Source organism: Belonocnema kinseyi, chromosome 6 (genome assembly GCF_010883055.1).
Source record: "Belonocnema kinseyi isolate 2016_QV_RU_SX_M_011 chromosome 6, B_treatae_v1, whole genome shotgun sequence".
Taxonomy (NCBI): domain Eukaryota; kingdom Metazoa; phylum Arthropoda; class Insecta; order Hymenoptera; family Cynipidae; genus Belonocnema; species Belonocnema kinseyi.
Window position 1 is genome coordinate 103,596,704 of NC_046662.1, and position 15,689 is coordinate 103,612,392.

Below are 15,689 nucleotides of genomic sequence, written 5' to 3' on the forward strand. Positions count from 1 at the left end.
TTTCATAAGGACTACTACGGAATTTCACCGGGAGCGGGTGCTAATATGACAAACTATACTCATTCCCAGAGAAATCGCGGTAAATTTTCAACCGTTAACACGTCTCATGACCGTAAGATAGGTGGTTACAGTCTGGGACGGACTGAATACGATGATTTGCCAAAATTATCGTGCACCCTGAGGATACTGAGCGACCCAAGGACGACTGGCTTCTGCATTATGTGCGAAAGTGTCTGGGCATCTTGTTGACACGCAGGGATGCTTTTCAGGCTTTTAACCAATCAAAATTTGGCACCTTTCTTTCTTTTCATTCTCCTTGTCTATGTGTTTTTTGTCAGGTTTTGCCGTAAATTCAATAACGAACATAGTTCATTTCTCGAAGTCAAGGACAACTATGTCAGGTCAATTAAGGCTAATGCCGTAAGAGTGACAGAGACAGTAATAAAGCTCCCTTAGTGCTGCATTGTGCCTTTGGATGTCGTTTGTTCCCGCATGAGTTGGACAACTTGATAGTATGTGTCCTAGATGCTCGGGGTGGGTATGGCATGCTCTGCAGCTATCACCGGGAATGTCTTGACTCAAAATGTTGCGACGGTAGGCTAAAGTTTAAACAACGCCGTCTTTAAATGCTAAAATAAGACCCTCCCTGTCCGACTTCAATCCGGGCTTCCAGGAGTGAGTACTCGATATGAACAAGATTTGATGCATTTTGCTCACCCTCCTCCGCTAGTTTTTACGGAAATGCGCCTTTGCCCAATTCTTCGTGCTTCCTGACCACCTTAAGAAGAGAGTCTCGTCTACTTTCGACTATATGTGCTGCACCCTGAATAATGCTGTTCAGAAGAAATTCAAGATTCAGTATTCCGCAACCACCTTGAAGGATTGGGATGTAGAGAACAGAGGACTTAACACCTATGGCCATGTCTCACGATCAAGAGATGGGTGAACACAGGGCATGAAGAAAAATCTCGACGATAGGCTTGCGGAACCATCATGTGGCTTGAGGACACGAAGCGACCCAAGGATGACAGCTTTTAGCATCCATCTCGCAAGTGCCTTGGCATATTTTTAGCAAGTAGGTATGGATTTAAGGTTACGAACCAATGATATATTAGCACCGCCGAGACCACCGATCACAAGGACAATTACTTTAACTGAATATTGTGGGTACAGTCGTTGCATCTACTTTTTAAGGTGTTTATACGTCTTATTTTCCTTCTCCTTGATGATCGCGCACATAATACTTCACATTTTTCCTTTGTTTAAATAAAGATGAGAATAAAATTGTCTTGAATTGAAAAGGACTACTACGATATAAAAAAACGAAAAACGTATGATGTATTATGTTCACGACCCTTTGGTAGTGACGTTATAGTCCACGCCTGTCCAAAGAAGGGAGTTCGACTCAATCACCACATGTTTGAGTTCTACCAACAGTCTCTACTCAGCTTGGGTGGTGGTCGGTTTTTGAAATGGAAGGGAGGTATCCAATTCTGTAGATACGTAGTATGTCGGAAGGTGTCTTAGTGCGACTGAATTTAAAATGAAATTAAGTAATTTCGAATTTAAGTAATTAATATATTAGCAGTAAAAGAATGCATAAGTCTTAGAAATAGAAATGGTACATAATATTTTGTTGAAAGAAAGTTGGAAATAAATCTTCAATTAATCGCATAACCCGTTTTTGTGAGAAAAAATTCAGCGAAATTTTCAACCTTACAAAGTTTATTGCAATAGAGAATTTTAAGGCCTTTTTTATTGAACTATTTAATTTCCCTATAATAAGATATAAAAGAGGCAATTACATTCTCTACATCTATATTGCTGTATTGCAATAAATTCACATTCAATGTATAAACTTTTATAAATATTGAAGGGCAATGATTTCAACATTTTTTTAATATTAGCTTACACTTTACAAAGAGATTGTCAAAATTATTTAAAATCAGGATCTTGCAACACATCTATTTAAAGTTTTGACGTGTATATATTTCCTTGATTTTTTATTTGAAAGTAAAATGTTATAAGATATTAACTAGTCATGTTTTGAAATTGTTGCAATATTGATCAAATCATATTCATGTCGTAAAAAAGGTATAATTTTTCAAGCTCAGGATATCAGTAAACATTTCTCCGTCGTTCGAGTTGCATTTTACACCACTAAAATAAACCTGCATGTCAATGTTCCTCCTTGCCCTGAAATCGCTATCATTTCTTAAAGGTAGGCCTCCTTTTCGGCACGTTGATTTCGCAATGACTGACGCGAAACGTGATTAAGCTCTCCATTTTTCTGTCACCACAGAATGTGCATACGCGTCATAAGGCTTCCGTTATAGCAGGGACAATCCGAATGCAAGGATAAGACTGCATATTCTGAGAGGTCGCCCGGTATCGCAGAGTCACCGTGTAAGACACCACACCCAGGTGCTGTTAAGCTTTCGGCACGGTTGTTACGCTTCGCATAGTGGTTATTACTTCGGAACCATTCCTGGATAATTGTGCCCGACTGCTTATTAATTATTGTAACCATATTCAGCAGAAACCCAACAGGCGCCCTATATCCGCAACTCGAGGATGCGTTTGTCATTAATACGTGTTTCCTTACATTTTCAAGGTGACATTGTGTTTCGTCTGAGGAGTTGGGACTAATTCAAAAGTTATTTAATTACATGGGAGAGAAAAACTAATTCACAATCGGAAAAAGCAAAGTAATTCGCTACTGGGGGCAGCGAATGTGGTTGGTGGTTCAGTTGTGGGAATGGTGATCGGCTTGGGTCTTTGCTCGGAAAAGGGTTGGCGCGGGAACGCCAGGGAGATGCAGCTTGGGTCGAAGTCCAGGGAGATCTGACTCCTTGGAAAAAAAGGATAAGGGGGCTCGAACAATCGCTCCTTCTTGTAAGATCCAATGCACGCAAACGGGCAGATTGCGCGGCGAAGGCGCGCTGGTCGCTCGTTTCCAAAAAGGGATCCCTCCAAAGAGTGATCAAACTGGAAGCATTTGTTGTGGTAGGTCGGGAGTGGATAGGCCACCTCGACCCAGGTGATTTATTTGTATACGTTTCTTCTGAATGTCAATGAGCGCATATACGCACGAAGGCTTTACGGAGAAAAAATTTTTAAGTTTGTTTTTGAGTATGGGAATGTTTGTGGACGTTTAATGAAGCCCTCAAATGGTGGGTGCGTTGAAATTATTTTTATTATAATACAATATCTAATTTGTTTTCGCCCGTCAATTTATATTTATATTGTGGCACTACGTATTAAATTGTACCTTCCGTTTTACCATGAGGCTGAATCCATGTTGTAGTTATTCGTTCGTTTACCTTCTCTCAGAGTCGAGCATTTTTATGTCTTTATAATAAAGCTAACAAACTATACACATTCAAATTTTCTCTGATGGTTAAGTTTTTCACAGTCATTTCTATCTCTTGCTTAAAGAGTTAGTATAGTGGGCAATTTTTACGAGTTCACGAAAAACTACTGAAAAACTATTGAAAAACACCCAATATGGATTTCCTATAGTCTACCTATATAGATTCCCATCTTATTTCAAATCGTAATTTGAGAGAGGTATAGAATCCTATATGGGTTCTCACGTAGTTTTTGGCGTAGGCTTTTTCAGTAGGGTATCAAATTTCATAGAGTTTAATAAACTTTAATATAACATTTCATTTCAAAGGTTTATTTTTTTGCATTAACGTAAACCTGAAGGTTTTACTTAATATAATTTGGTCTCCTGTTTTTCTCCAAATGTTCATAAGCAAGGTACCCTGTTTTTCCTGATTTGAGACGATTTCCCGCTTTTAAGTCTGTAGCTATGAAAGTGGTTTGAAAAACAGTATCACTCATTAACAAAAAAAATATTGTTTCGTAACAAAATGTAAACCCCCCTCTTTTATTTAAATTTTTTTTTATAGAATGGCCTTGTACAAAATTGCGAAACAAGCACCGTCAGTGAATGGACAGCAGAAAATCCTCTCTGTCACATAAAGTCTGATAAAAAAGGAAGATTTAGATTTCCAGCCATTTCATATGGAGAGTATAAAATCATGCCTTATTACGCCGGCACTCGTACTAAATTCGACGTGCAACCATCCGAATTACGATTTAAAGTCAGCCACGATAGTTTGATACTACCTCAAGATTTTAAAGTAACAGGATTTACAGTTAGTGGTATCGTACGTGAATCCATCGACGGAAAGCCCTTAGTAGGTGCCAAAGTATTTTTATCAGGAAAAGAAGTCGGTTTTACTGATCAAAACGGGAGATACAAAATAGACAATATAAAGTCTGGTCAATATATTTTGACAGCTGAAGCTCGTAAGTTTAAATAAACACATTTTTAATTTGTTAATTGCTTACAATAACAAAATAATTAACTATCTCTATTTGTCACAGCAAACATGAAGTTTGAACAAAAACCAGTGAAGGTTTCTCCTAGCTCTTCTGATGTGCCTGCCATACAACCATCTTCTTACCAAGTTTGCGGAAGAGTAACTTTATCTGCAAAAGGCACTCTCAATCATCGCAAGGTTGCGTTTAAAAACATTGGTTCAGACTTTCAGACAAAAATTGAAATCAATCCGTCTAGTGGGGAATTTTGCATTTTTCTTGCGCCTGCCAAATATCAAGTGCGTGTGATTGTTTCTGAAGAAGAAACACATAAAGGATTACAGTAAGATATTTTCACGAACAGCAGTAAGAATCGGTTTCCACAAATATGATTTTCATCAATTTCTTTGTCAACAGATTCTTCCCTTTGCAACAAGCTATCATTGTGTCGTCGAAGCCACTGAATAATATAAACTTTTTGCAACTAAAGGCAACTCTAAAAGGAACTGTCAAATGCTTACCAGGGACTGACTGCAGTCAAGCATATGTTACTTTGAAAGTTCTTGATGGTATCACTGTAAAATCTGTACAAGCAAAAGGTACATACTTTCGGATATTTTTCTTTTTACTTTTATTTTTTATTTTATATTCAGAGTTGAAAGCAGCCACAGAAAATGTATTTAATTGCAAATTACTAAGAAGTAAAAAGTCTTTAAGGTTATGTGATATTTACCAGATTCTTAGTTTACCGACATTTTTTTAGCTGCTCACTTTCGCACCAAATTAGATATAATGAAGCATGGCATGGCCTTAAATTAATTTGACATTTGCTGCCGCAAATATTTTCTATTTTTTGTGGCTCCACGGCTCCCTCTCTCAAGCTTTTTTTATATAGAAGGCAGATACCAGTTTACGGAAATATTGCCGGGTCAATATGAAGTCCTGATTGACACGGATGTCTTCTGTTGGGAAAATCCTGGGCATAAGATAATGATAACGTCAGAGCAGGCGGAAATTCCTCTCTTTCGTCAAACTGGATTTTCCGTCACTTTCATTTCTTCTCACGATACTGACATTGAATATTTCGTTCCTGGGGAGACGAAAAAAAGTTCTTTACAACTGAAAAAGGGAAGCAGCAGGCATTGCGTGCCGAAGGCTGGTGAATACGATTTTGTGCCAAAAAGTTGTCACATTTTTTCAAAACCCTCGTATAAATGGGATGTTAAAAATCTCACTCCTATCATAATCACGTCTACAAAACATAAGCATGGTGGAGTTATTGTTAGCACTGCTGCTTTGGATGGAGTAAAAGTGAGAATTGAGAACGATGTAGGAGAACCGGTCATGTAAGCGATACAACAGGAATTGTAATGAGCGAATCTAATGTAGAAAGAATTTTAGTTAAAGAGTTATATTGAAAATTAAACATTAAAAAAAAAATTTAATTGTAAACTAAACCATTCAACGTTATTTCAGTCAAAAAATCAATTAAATGTCTGTTGATAATCATATGACTTCTTTACAGCTATTAATAATCACTCTGTTTATTTTTTTTTGAAAAATGTTTTTTAGGCTTGGGCCTTTGAAGTATGTCAAAGTAAATGACGTTTACAAATATAATTTTGAATTTGACGCAAATGCTGATAACTCATACGTTATCGTCCCAATATCCGAGTTCATGTTATTTAGTCCGTCGTCTTTGAGAATTCTGGGAGAAAACGAGTGTCATGATAATATTGCTTCATTTAACGGTGAATTAGGAAAGGTTCGTTTGTAAACCTTTCTTTTGACATAGAACAAGAATATTCATGATGAATTCTTTTTTTTAACCTCAACTAGTCTTAACTGTACCTTTATTTTTGTAGGTGATAACTGGCTCAATTGTGCCTCCACTAGATGGAGTCACAGTGCAAATTTTTGGTAAGGATAAAGAAGTTCCTGTTCATACTCTAGTCACTCAGAGTGATGGTAAATATAAGGTTGGGCCACTTGATGGAAAAGTTGATTACAGGTTAGTGTCTAAATTTGTGTTCCGTTAAACTTAATTAATAATTATTAGTAATTGGTATTAAAAAAATATTAATTTTTAGTGTGACTGCAACAATGGAGGGATACGTCGTGACCGGTCCTGATGCGAAGGGAATTTTTTCAGCCCAAAAATTGGCGGAGATATATGTCAATGTTCTAGATGAAGCTGATGAGAAAGCCTTGCAGGTATGTAATAAAGAAGTAACATTCCTAAAAATAAAGTACGTTGGATTAATTCTGTCCTTCCGTTCACATTATAGGTTTTGAGTCATAATTCCTTTGGGATTCTTTTTATTTTAAGATATTTTCGAGCAATTTTTAAATCATAGAGTATCATTTTAAGCCTTCAGACACTTTCAGATTTGACATTTGAATAATATACCAGTCGTAAAATATTTTTACTTCGGAAAAAGTCTTACTGGAATTGAATTTATTAAAGAACTTCCTTTTGACTTTAGAAATTAATAACACGTCAAAAGTTCTAATAGATCTGTTGTGTGCTAGCTGAAGTAAGATTTGGGAAAAAACAAACCAAAAAATGTTTGATTGGAAATGACTTTGTGAATATCGCTCGTAGAAAAAAGTGTCAATGGAATCAAAGAAAGATAAATATTTGCTGGTGTTTCTGAACTAATCTATTTCTAAAATTGCTAAAACTTCGATTGTGTCGTTTTTGGGGAGTCTCACTGTTAGACAATCGGACTTCACCTCAGAGGTCCGGGGTTCGATCCCTGAGCCGGTACCTCTAGAAATTTTTCAATGTACCTTTACCGAGGTTCTGGTGGTTCGGAACCCACCTTAAGCTGTAGGTCTCCCATCGTGTACTTGACTGCAATCCAGTCCGCCAATGATGGGGTAAAAACCAAGCTTTGTCCAATATTTCTGGGCAGACGGCTCTCATCAGATCACTTGATTGCATTATAAAAATGCGTCCGTGACTGATGATATATACCGGGACAGCCCCGTGTAAAAATGATCAAATAAAAAATCTAACAAGCCTGTGACAAAAATAAATGATTGAAAACAATTAAAAAAGAAAAATGACGGTAGCCCTAAGAAAGGATGGTAGCTCTAAGAAAGCATCCAGAGGTGACTGTTGTCACCTCCAACGATCGTCGTCGCTCGTAATTGTATACCTACAACATCATCGCAGGATGTTTCAACCATCGTATTAAATTATTTAAATTAACTTATAACATTCTAATCTCATCAGTCACTTGACTTAGTCCGTGGCTATGATGTATAACCGGTGCGTTTATTTTTTATAAATCACTTTGCTTTTTAAACTAAATTTGTTCTTTCTTTATAGACCGTGGGCTCAGAACATAAGTGGGAACGTGATAGGGATAAGGCCAATTTTCACATCATATGTTCGTCTGATGATGAGGAACGTAAAAATGGGTGCCTGGTAGGTGTGAGAGGATGCGTTTACATGTGGCGACCTGTCAAAGGTGCGAATTTTTGGCAGTTAACTAAAGTGACTCGGATAAGGTTGAAAATTGGTGTACATATAGGGGCTGACATTAGAAATAGCACCTGCGCATTGCCAGGCACTTACCTGGATGCAAAAGTGTTGCCAGGCGGCTTCGAAGTCGCCGGACATTCAGGTGAAATTTCTTGAAATTGATTTTACAGGAAAAAGTTTGAAACAAAAGTTGGCCCACTCCCAGAGATGCATATTTTCATTGGTATATCATTTTTTGATCAAATTGATATATTTGGAGAAAACATCGATTAAAGAAATACCATAACAATAAAAAGCCGTTTTTATTGACAACAAGTGATTTTTTCGAAAATTATTAAAAGACAAAAGGTACTCTATTACAGGTATACTCCAAGATGCATAAGAAGTATTTGATCAAAATGTTAATATTTACCAAGTTATTCGCATTTTCCCTTCTTTTTCCCATTTTTTCTATCACCTGCTGTATCTTTAGAAATTTAAAAGAAGATGTGCTCAAAATTAGTACACGAATAAAGTAAGTCTTATGCAAAAAATTGGCGTCAGTGACTTTTAGTTAAAATAATAACTTATTCTGCTATAAATAATCATAATCAGAGTCACGTTCTCAGCTTCTGGTTATCGTAGAAAGTTGTAATAAAGGTGAATATGATTATAAAAATTAAACAACAAAATCGCTTTACTTTAAAATATCCATTATTTATTATTGCTAAAGTTTATGTTTTGTCGCCGAGATACGTTCGATTAAAAATGCACCACGAATAATTTGTAATGCCTACGCCAATGATCCACGCTGAGTCTGGGAAACTTGACATTCGTCACGGTAATAAAGATCGAACGTATCTCGGCGACAAAACATAAACCTTAGCAATAATAAATAATGGATATTTTAAAGTAAAGCGATTTTGTTGTTTAATTTTTATAATCATATTCACCTTTATTACAACTTTCTACGATAATCAGAAGCTGAGAGCGTGACTCTGATTATGATTATTTATAGCAGAATAAGTTATTGTTTTAGCTAAAAGTCTCTGACGCCAATTCTTTGCATAAGACTTACTTTATTCGTGTATTAATTTTGAGCACATCTTCTTTTAAATTGCTAAAGATACAGCAGGTAATAGAAAAAATGGGAAAAAAGCGAAAATGAGAATAACTTGGTAAATGTTAACATTTTGATAAAATACTTCTTATTCATCTTGGAGTATACCTGTAATAGAGTACCTTTTGTCTTTTAATAATTTTCTAAACAATCACTTGTTGTCAATAAAAAGGGCTTTTTATTGTTATGGTATTTATTTAATCGATGTTTTCTCCAAATATATCAATTTGATAAAAAAATGATATACTTTTGCATCCAGGTAAGTGCCTGGCAATGCGCAGGTGCTATTTCTAATGTCAGCCCCTATATGTACACCAATTTTCAACCTTATCCGAGTCACGTTAGTTAACTGCCAAAAATTCGCACCTTCGACAGGTTGCCACAGTTAAACGCGTCCACTCACACCTGCCAGGCACCCATTTTTACGTTCCTCATCATCAGACGAACATATCATGTGAAAATTGGCCTTATCCGTATCACGTTCCCATTTACGTTGTGAGCCCACGGTCTATTATACATTGTATTCCTCGTTGAAAGTTACATAAGATCTGACCTTAACATTTTTTTTTATGTCCACCCCTCTGAAATTTTCCGGGGTTCCCATACTTTTTCCTCACCCTGTATGTTATCCTGATATGCGACATATTTTTCAGAAGTTCACAAAATATTAATTGATATAAAGAACTAAGTCCTCGACTTAAAGAAACAACATGAAACTTATATTTAACTGAACTACAGAAATGCTACAATTGTTTAAAGAATTAGAATAGTTTAAATACTAAAATTTAAACGTAGCATTTTTTGAGATGCTTAATACAATAATAACTCCAAGTTAATATAATTTTAATAGTGATATTTATTTTTATTTTCAAGGGGTAGGAACCGGACTAGATAAGGTATAACCTGTCTATGAATCATCTACGAAACGAAAACTATTATGCGCCGAAATATTTACATTTACAGAATAAACTTTACGCTGTTCACAGTGCGTACATCTAAAGAAGTGAAATTGGTTTTGTTATTTAAAGACTTATGCTCGCAGTGGCTATTCTTTCGTAGATGATTCGTATCCAAGTTCATTCCTTTTCTAGTCCTCTCCGTACTCATGGGAGAAGCAAACATTCTAAAAATATCCAGTGCTGATGCTGAGAACAGAGAAAGCACAGTAGTATTAGGTGAAAGCCTTCTTTTTATTATAACTGTGGTGAAAATTTGTGGCTAAATTATAACCTCGAGAAATAATTTTAAATGAGAAATTGATATCGAAAGAAATATTTATTAATTTAATTAATTTATTAATATGATTTGCACTGAAATTAGTATGTAATTGAAGAAAATATGTGTTTCCTTTGTTCGAATAAATATTTGTTATGATTAATTAATTTCCAATTGTTTATTCCACCGACGATTTATTTCAAATAAATATATCATTATTTAATTTTTGTGAATATTTTTTTAATTTATAAATTTATTTACTTGCAATAATATAGATAACTCTTAGCGTCGGATAAATATTTTTTCACTTCGATGAATAATTATTTATCTGAAAAAGATGTTACCCTCAACCAAAGAAACCTAAATTACTTCATACACACATGAATGAATTAGTTAATTTAAATATACTTTTAAATATTACTTTTTTAATTTATAGTCTCCTCAATGAAACGTACATACCAGTGGTTTTCTGAGAAAAATCAAGAAGACGCAAGTTTGACCCATTTTCGAGAAGAATGCATTTCAAAGATTGCGAACATATGGTCATCGAGCCGATGCAAGATTTTTTCGAAGCGTCGGTAGCTCCCTGGTAGAGCGTTTGGCTGATAGCTACCAAGTTGCGCGTTCGATTCCCGCTATCCGTATTAATTTTTTTTTTTTTAATATTTTAAATTAATAATATCTATTCTTCAATAGTTTCTAGTATTTATGTTTTTAAATGAAAGTATAAAAAAAATGTTTCAAATAAAATTTTCAATAATGAATATGAAAATCAGTGATCGTAGTGACTCATTTCATTGATGTTTTTTTTTGCACTTTGCGGAAAACATTTTAATTTTGTATTTATTGTTGAAATTTTCGTTTGAAACAATTTTCTCCTACTTAAAAATTTTTAAACGTAAATACCAGCAACTATTGAAGAATACAGAAGAAGAATAATTTTAATCAAATGCAGAACTGTCCAAGCGATTGATCATAAAAATACGATAAACAGAGTTTGTATTGAAAATTAGAAATAAATAATCATTACATGGCAACATTATATTAAATGTTAAAAAAAATGGAATAAACAAGCACTTGGATAAAAAAGTGCGGATAGCGGGAATCAAGCGCGAAATCTTACGGCTATCAGCCAAGACCTCTGCCAGGGAGCTACCGACGGTTCGAAATAATTTTGCATCGGCTTGATGACCACCCGTTCGCAATTTTTCAAATGCATTTTTCTCGAAGATCGGTCAAAATCGCATTTTCTTGATTTTTCTCAGGAAACCGCTGGTATGTACCTTTCATTGAGGAGGGTATCAATTTAAACCAAAGAAAAGCCAGACCTAAAGGTCCCCTTGTTGTTAGATACGCATCGCAGAATGTTCCATTCGAATCGTAGATGAATCTCTGGTTTCTGGCGAATTGTTCACCGTTGGGCGAGGGGAGGGGGGCATGAAGAGGTTAGTCGCCCTTGGCCTCGCATAAATATTTGTATACTGTCCCTTTCTTTTTTATGATTTATCCTTGCAGTAGCTACTTTGGAGATGGGTAAATGTCTAAATTTTCAAACGATAAAGTATTATTCAATCTGGTTTCCACTCGTAAAAGATTAAGAACGCGTAGTTCCGAGCGGCAAGCACAAGGTGCACATAAAAACTTTTCTGCTGTAATTCGTATCTGATGTTTTTGGTGTGTAGTGATTTACAAGCTGTTTGGGGGGGGGGCATGTTGTGACATCAAGATATTAGTGCTTTTTCTATTGTATTACGTATTTTGTGAAACTAGATAACCAACACACATTGTGGTTGAAAGGACTTTTTCAAAATATATCACTTTTTGATACAATGATTTAAAAAAATTTAATATAAGTTACAATTTTGTTAGGCACCTCGCAAATGAAAGGATAGGGTGGATTGTGGAACATTGGGAATAGATGAAGTCAGAGAAAATTATTCATATCGATAAAGTGAAGATTATTTAACCACTTTCAGTTTTTGGTTGTGAGCTGGTGACTCTGGCTGATTATCCTCGTGGATGGCTTCGCGTCCTTTTTTTCTCTTTATTATATTCTTATTTGTGTTTCTACTTGCTTGCTATATATTTTGACCGGCTTTCTTTTAAATACCGTTTTTAAAAACCCGTGAAACTTGAATATCAAAATTCTTAGTCTGTTTTTCGAAATGGCTAATTTTTTTACATCAAGCTTTCTTTAACCGCATATTCGCAAAATCTGAACATCTCTGGATCTCAGAAGGTTAGTTTAATTTTCAGATGGGCAACTTCCGCATACACTTAAGTAGTGTTTTCGATCCTACATAATGTTTTTGCACTCTTTTAAAAAATTCCCATTTTGTTGGTTATCCAGTTCTGAGAGAGAGTGGTAGAGAGAGAGAGAGAGAGAGTAATGCAGGCGACGAAAGACGCTACGGCGTTACGAACCTAAACTTTTCAAAAATTGTCTGATAAAGTTTGGATTATTTTCAGGCAACCCCCGCCCGACCCTCCTGCATGAATAAAAGTATAATTATAAAACGGTACAATGTTGGTTTTAAACGGTAATATTTTCAAAGATTATATTGAATTTTTTTTCTAAGGAAAATGCAAGAAAACTTGACAGTTTATCCTCTTCTTTTGCGATTAATGCCAGATTTGCGATGTTGCGAGCATATAGTATTAAACAATTTTCTACAAAACTTTGTATAATTTTCAAATACAACTACCCCTCCCCTTCGCTACCCTCTCGATGACCGGAATTCGAATAATAACAAGTTAATTCTAGTTTTAAATGAGTAATATTTTGATCAAAGATAAGCTTCTTCCTCCTTTTAAACACTCCACAAGACTAATGAAGTTGTTCAGATAAAAAGCACAATTCTCCTATTGATAAGTCCGTTCAAACAACTCACTGAAAAAGTGGCAATTCTTTATTTTTCTTATAGTGTTGAGTTTTGGTGAATTATCCAAACTAGCTTTAATTATCCAGTTATACTGATACTTTATAAAACAATTACTTTTAACAAAAAAACGTTCATTACGAATGATTTGTATTGTTTTTATCAAACTGAAACATGTATTTTCATAGGCTTTGAAAGCGTACGACGTCACATCACGTGTTTTGCGCTACTAGGGAGTCAAAGTTCATAAAAAACTTTACTTTAAGAAAAAAAATGTTTGTGAATTACCCAATTGCATACTGATACATATACTCGGAATTGAACTATTTCACTATTTAGTAGCTTCAAATTAGAAGCCCAAATGCAGAAAAGCTATTTTTGAACTAGATGCAATAAAAACTGAATTATTTTTATTTTGGAAATGTGCCAGAATAAAAATGTAGCGCACTATGCCGTTCAATTAAAATCAAAAATTTGATAAGCTTTAAAGGGTGTGATTTAAAATAGGAATATTAGCAATCTTGTTTTGTGCTAGTTTTCTAAATAATTTTTGAATAAATATGATCTGTATTTTTGCCTAATAGGGAGTTCTCCTCTCTCTATCGGGTGGCCAAAGCTACAGGAAAAACAGTATAACAAACGAAAACGGTCAGATGACATTTAAATCACTCTCTCCTGGAGAATATTATCTTCGTCCAATGATGAAGGAGTACAAGTTTAATCCATCGTCGAAGGTAATCAATGTGCAAGAAGGTTTGACAGTCGAAGTGAAACTTACTGGCAACAGAGTCGCTTTTAGTGCGTACGGAGCAGTAACTTCATTGAATGGAGAACCTGAAGCTGGACTTCTTGTAGAAGCTCTGGGTCAGTCGGAATGTTCCAGTTATTTAGAAGAAGCTACAACGGAAGAAAATGGCAACTTCCGCATCAGGGGACTTCAACCTTCGGTAAAAAAAACTGCTTGTACATATATGCTTATTTAGTACATAAAATCAAAAGCGAGTCATTTTTTTGCTAATCTATAACTATTTATATCATCTATAGTGTATCTATGCCATTCGCCTGAAGCATGGCGTCGAAGCCAATTTGAACATTCAACGAGTTTTACCAAGTTCGATAGCTGTCCAGGCAACCGAAGACGTCTACAACCTTCGATTGATTGCTTTCCATCCGATCTCCCGTACGGATATTTCCGTGCACGTCATCTCATCTCAACCTGATCACTATCGTACTTTGAAAGTGAAACTTTGTAGAGAAGACATGCCTGATTCTCCAATACACATAGCAAAGATTGATAGTTATCACACCTTCAAGATCGGTAACAGTTACAACGCAGGATTCTTAGTGCATTTCCCACCTCTACATTCGGATAGCAAAAAATACTTCGTCCAGCTAGACACTTCTTTATCGCAATCATCGCACAAGTACAAGTCTATTCCTGTTTATTTTGAAGCAAACTCATCCTTCAAGCACGTAAAACTGAATTTTGATGCGGAGAGGAAACATGATCAGGCGGACATTAATCAAACATCAGTTGTTGCACTGCCTTTTATAATGCTCGTTGCTTTCGCGTTTCTCAGTAGAGATAAGTTGTGGAGTTGGTTAAATAATGTGACCGAACGGTTATCGAAACATGTGCCGGTCTCTAGGCCTCCCGTGCAAGCCATTCCAATTGATCCAAGAGCCGACGATATAATTGTCGAGCAGATCATGAACATTAATAAGAGAAAGACGAAAGTACGTAAAGCGTAATTTTTTGTGGTTCTAGGAGGTATATGGGTGTCTGTAATATGTTGATGATAAAATATACTGAAAGAGAGTTATTGATATTCAAAATTACATTGCCTAATTGGAAAAGAAAATTTGTAAAAAAATAATACTTTCTTAAAAGGCGTTGGGTTATTTACAGCGGAATTTTGGACTTTGTGGTAATGAGTATTAATGTAATAAAGTACACCATAAAAGAACATCCGAGGTATTGTTGTTTAAGAGCTAGAATGTTCTGTTAGCAAATAAAAGTGCTCTTTAATTTTAGAAATGTAAAAATTGCATTATTTAACTACGTAAACATTTTCTAAACAGAATATTGCTATGAAATTTGTATTCTATGTAAAAAAGGCTTCAAACCCCTATAAAACAAATTTTGTTTTCAGTGGCGGAAAATGGTCTATTAAGTTAATATTTCCCAATTTTTTGATCGCGTATGAATGCAAAAATGGCATTTTTATGAGAATTACAATTCTACAAACATTTAAAAATATCTGAACCCACAAAGCTAATTAACTGACGAAAAGACAGGCCTTAAATCAATCAGCTACGAATTAATTATATTTTTTTGTAGGGTCCTAATACGTTTATTTTATGCTTATCATCAAAAAGAATTTCCTAAAAAGTGTCTTGTTTTTTAAAATAACTTAAATTTGTGACGATTCTTTAAAAATTATTGTAAACTTTATGATTAAAAGACGAAAAAGGGCTGGAATTCTCAATTTTAGGTATATTTACAGGAATATTAAAAGGACCCCGTGCTTAATGTACACAGAATGACTATCCCGTCATTGGCTTAATAATAACTTCATAATATTGTAGGATATACAACATTACCAAGTTTAAGCCAAGTCCATGGAAAGCGATCTTATGTACACAGTAGACCGGAAGCATTTTCAATTAC

At 35.1% G+C, this 15,689-nt stretch overlaps 1 protein-coding gene across 5 annotated transcripts in view; it reads left to right on the plus strand.

The window, feature by feature from the left end:
• LOC117174195 (nodal modulator 2) overlaps positions 1-15,052 on the plus strand; it is a 25,761-nt gene extending 10,709 nt beyond the window's left edge. For all 5 annotated transcript variants that reach the window (XM_033363055.1, XM_033363053.1, XM_033363056.1 and 2 more), the window contains 9 exons: positions 3,918-4,320; positions 4,399-4,675; positions 4,750-4,931; positions 5,228-5,678; positions 5,905-6,097; positions 6,198-6,343; positions 6,423-6,546; positions 13,603-13,965; positions 14,063-15,052. In XM_033363055.1, the coding sequence (XP_033218946.1) occupies positions 3,918-4,320; positions 4,399-4,675; positions 4,750-4,931; positions 5,228-5,678; positions 5,905-6,097; positions 6,198-6,343; positions 6,423-6,546; positions 13,603-13,965; positions 14,063-14,770 (2,847 nt within the window). In that variant the 3' untranslated portion in view covers positions 14,771-15,052. The remainder of the gene's footprint in view (positions 1-3,917; positions 4,321-4,398; positions 4,676-4,749; positions 4,932-5,227; positions 5,679-5,904; positions 6,098-6,197; positions 6,344-6,422; positions 6,547-13,602; positions 13,966-14,062) is intronic.
• The last annotated feature ends 637 nt before the right edge of the window (positions 15,053-15,689 follow it).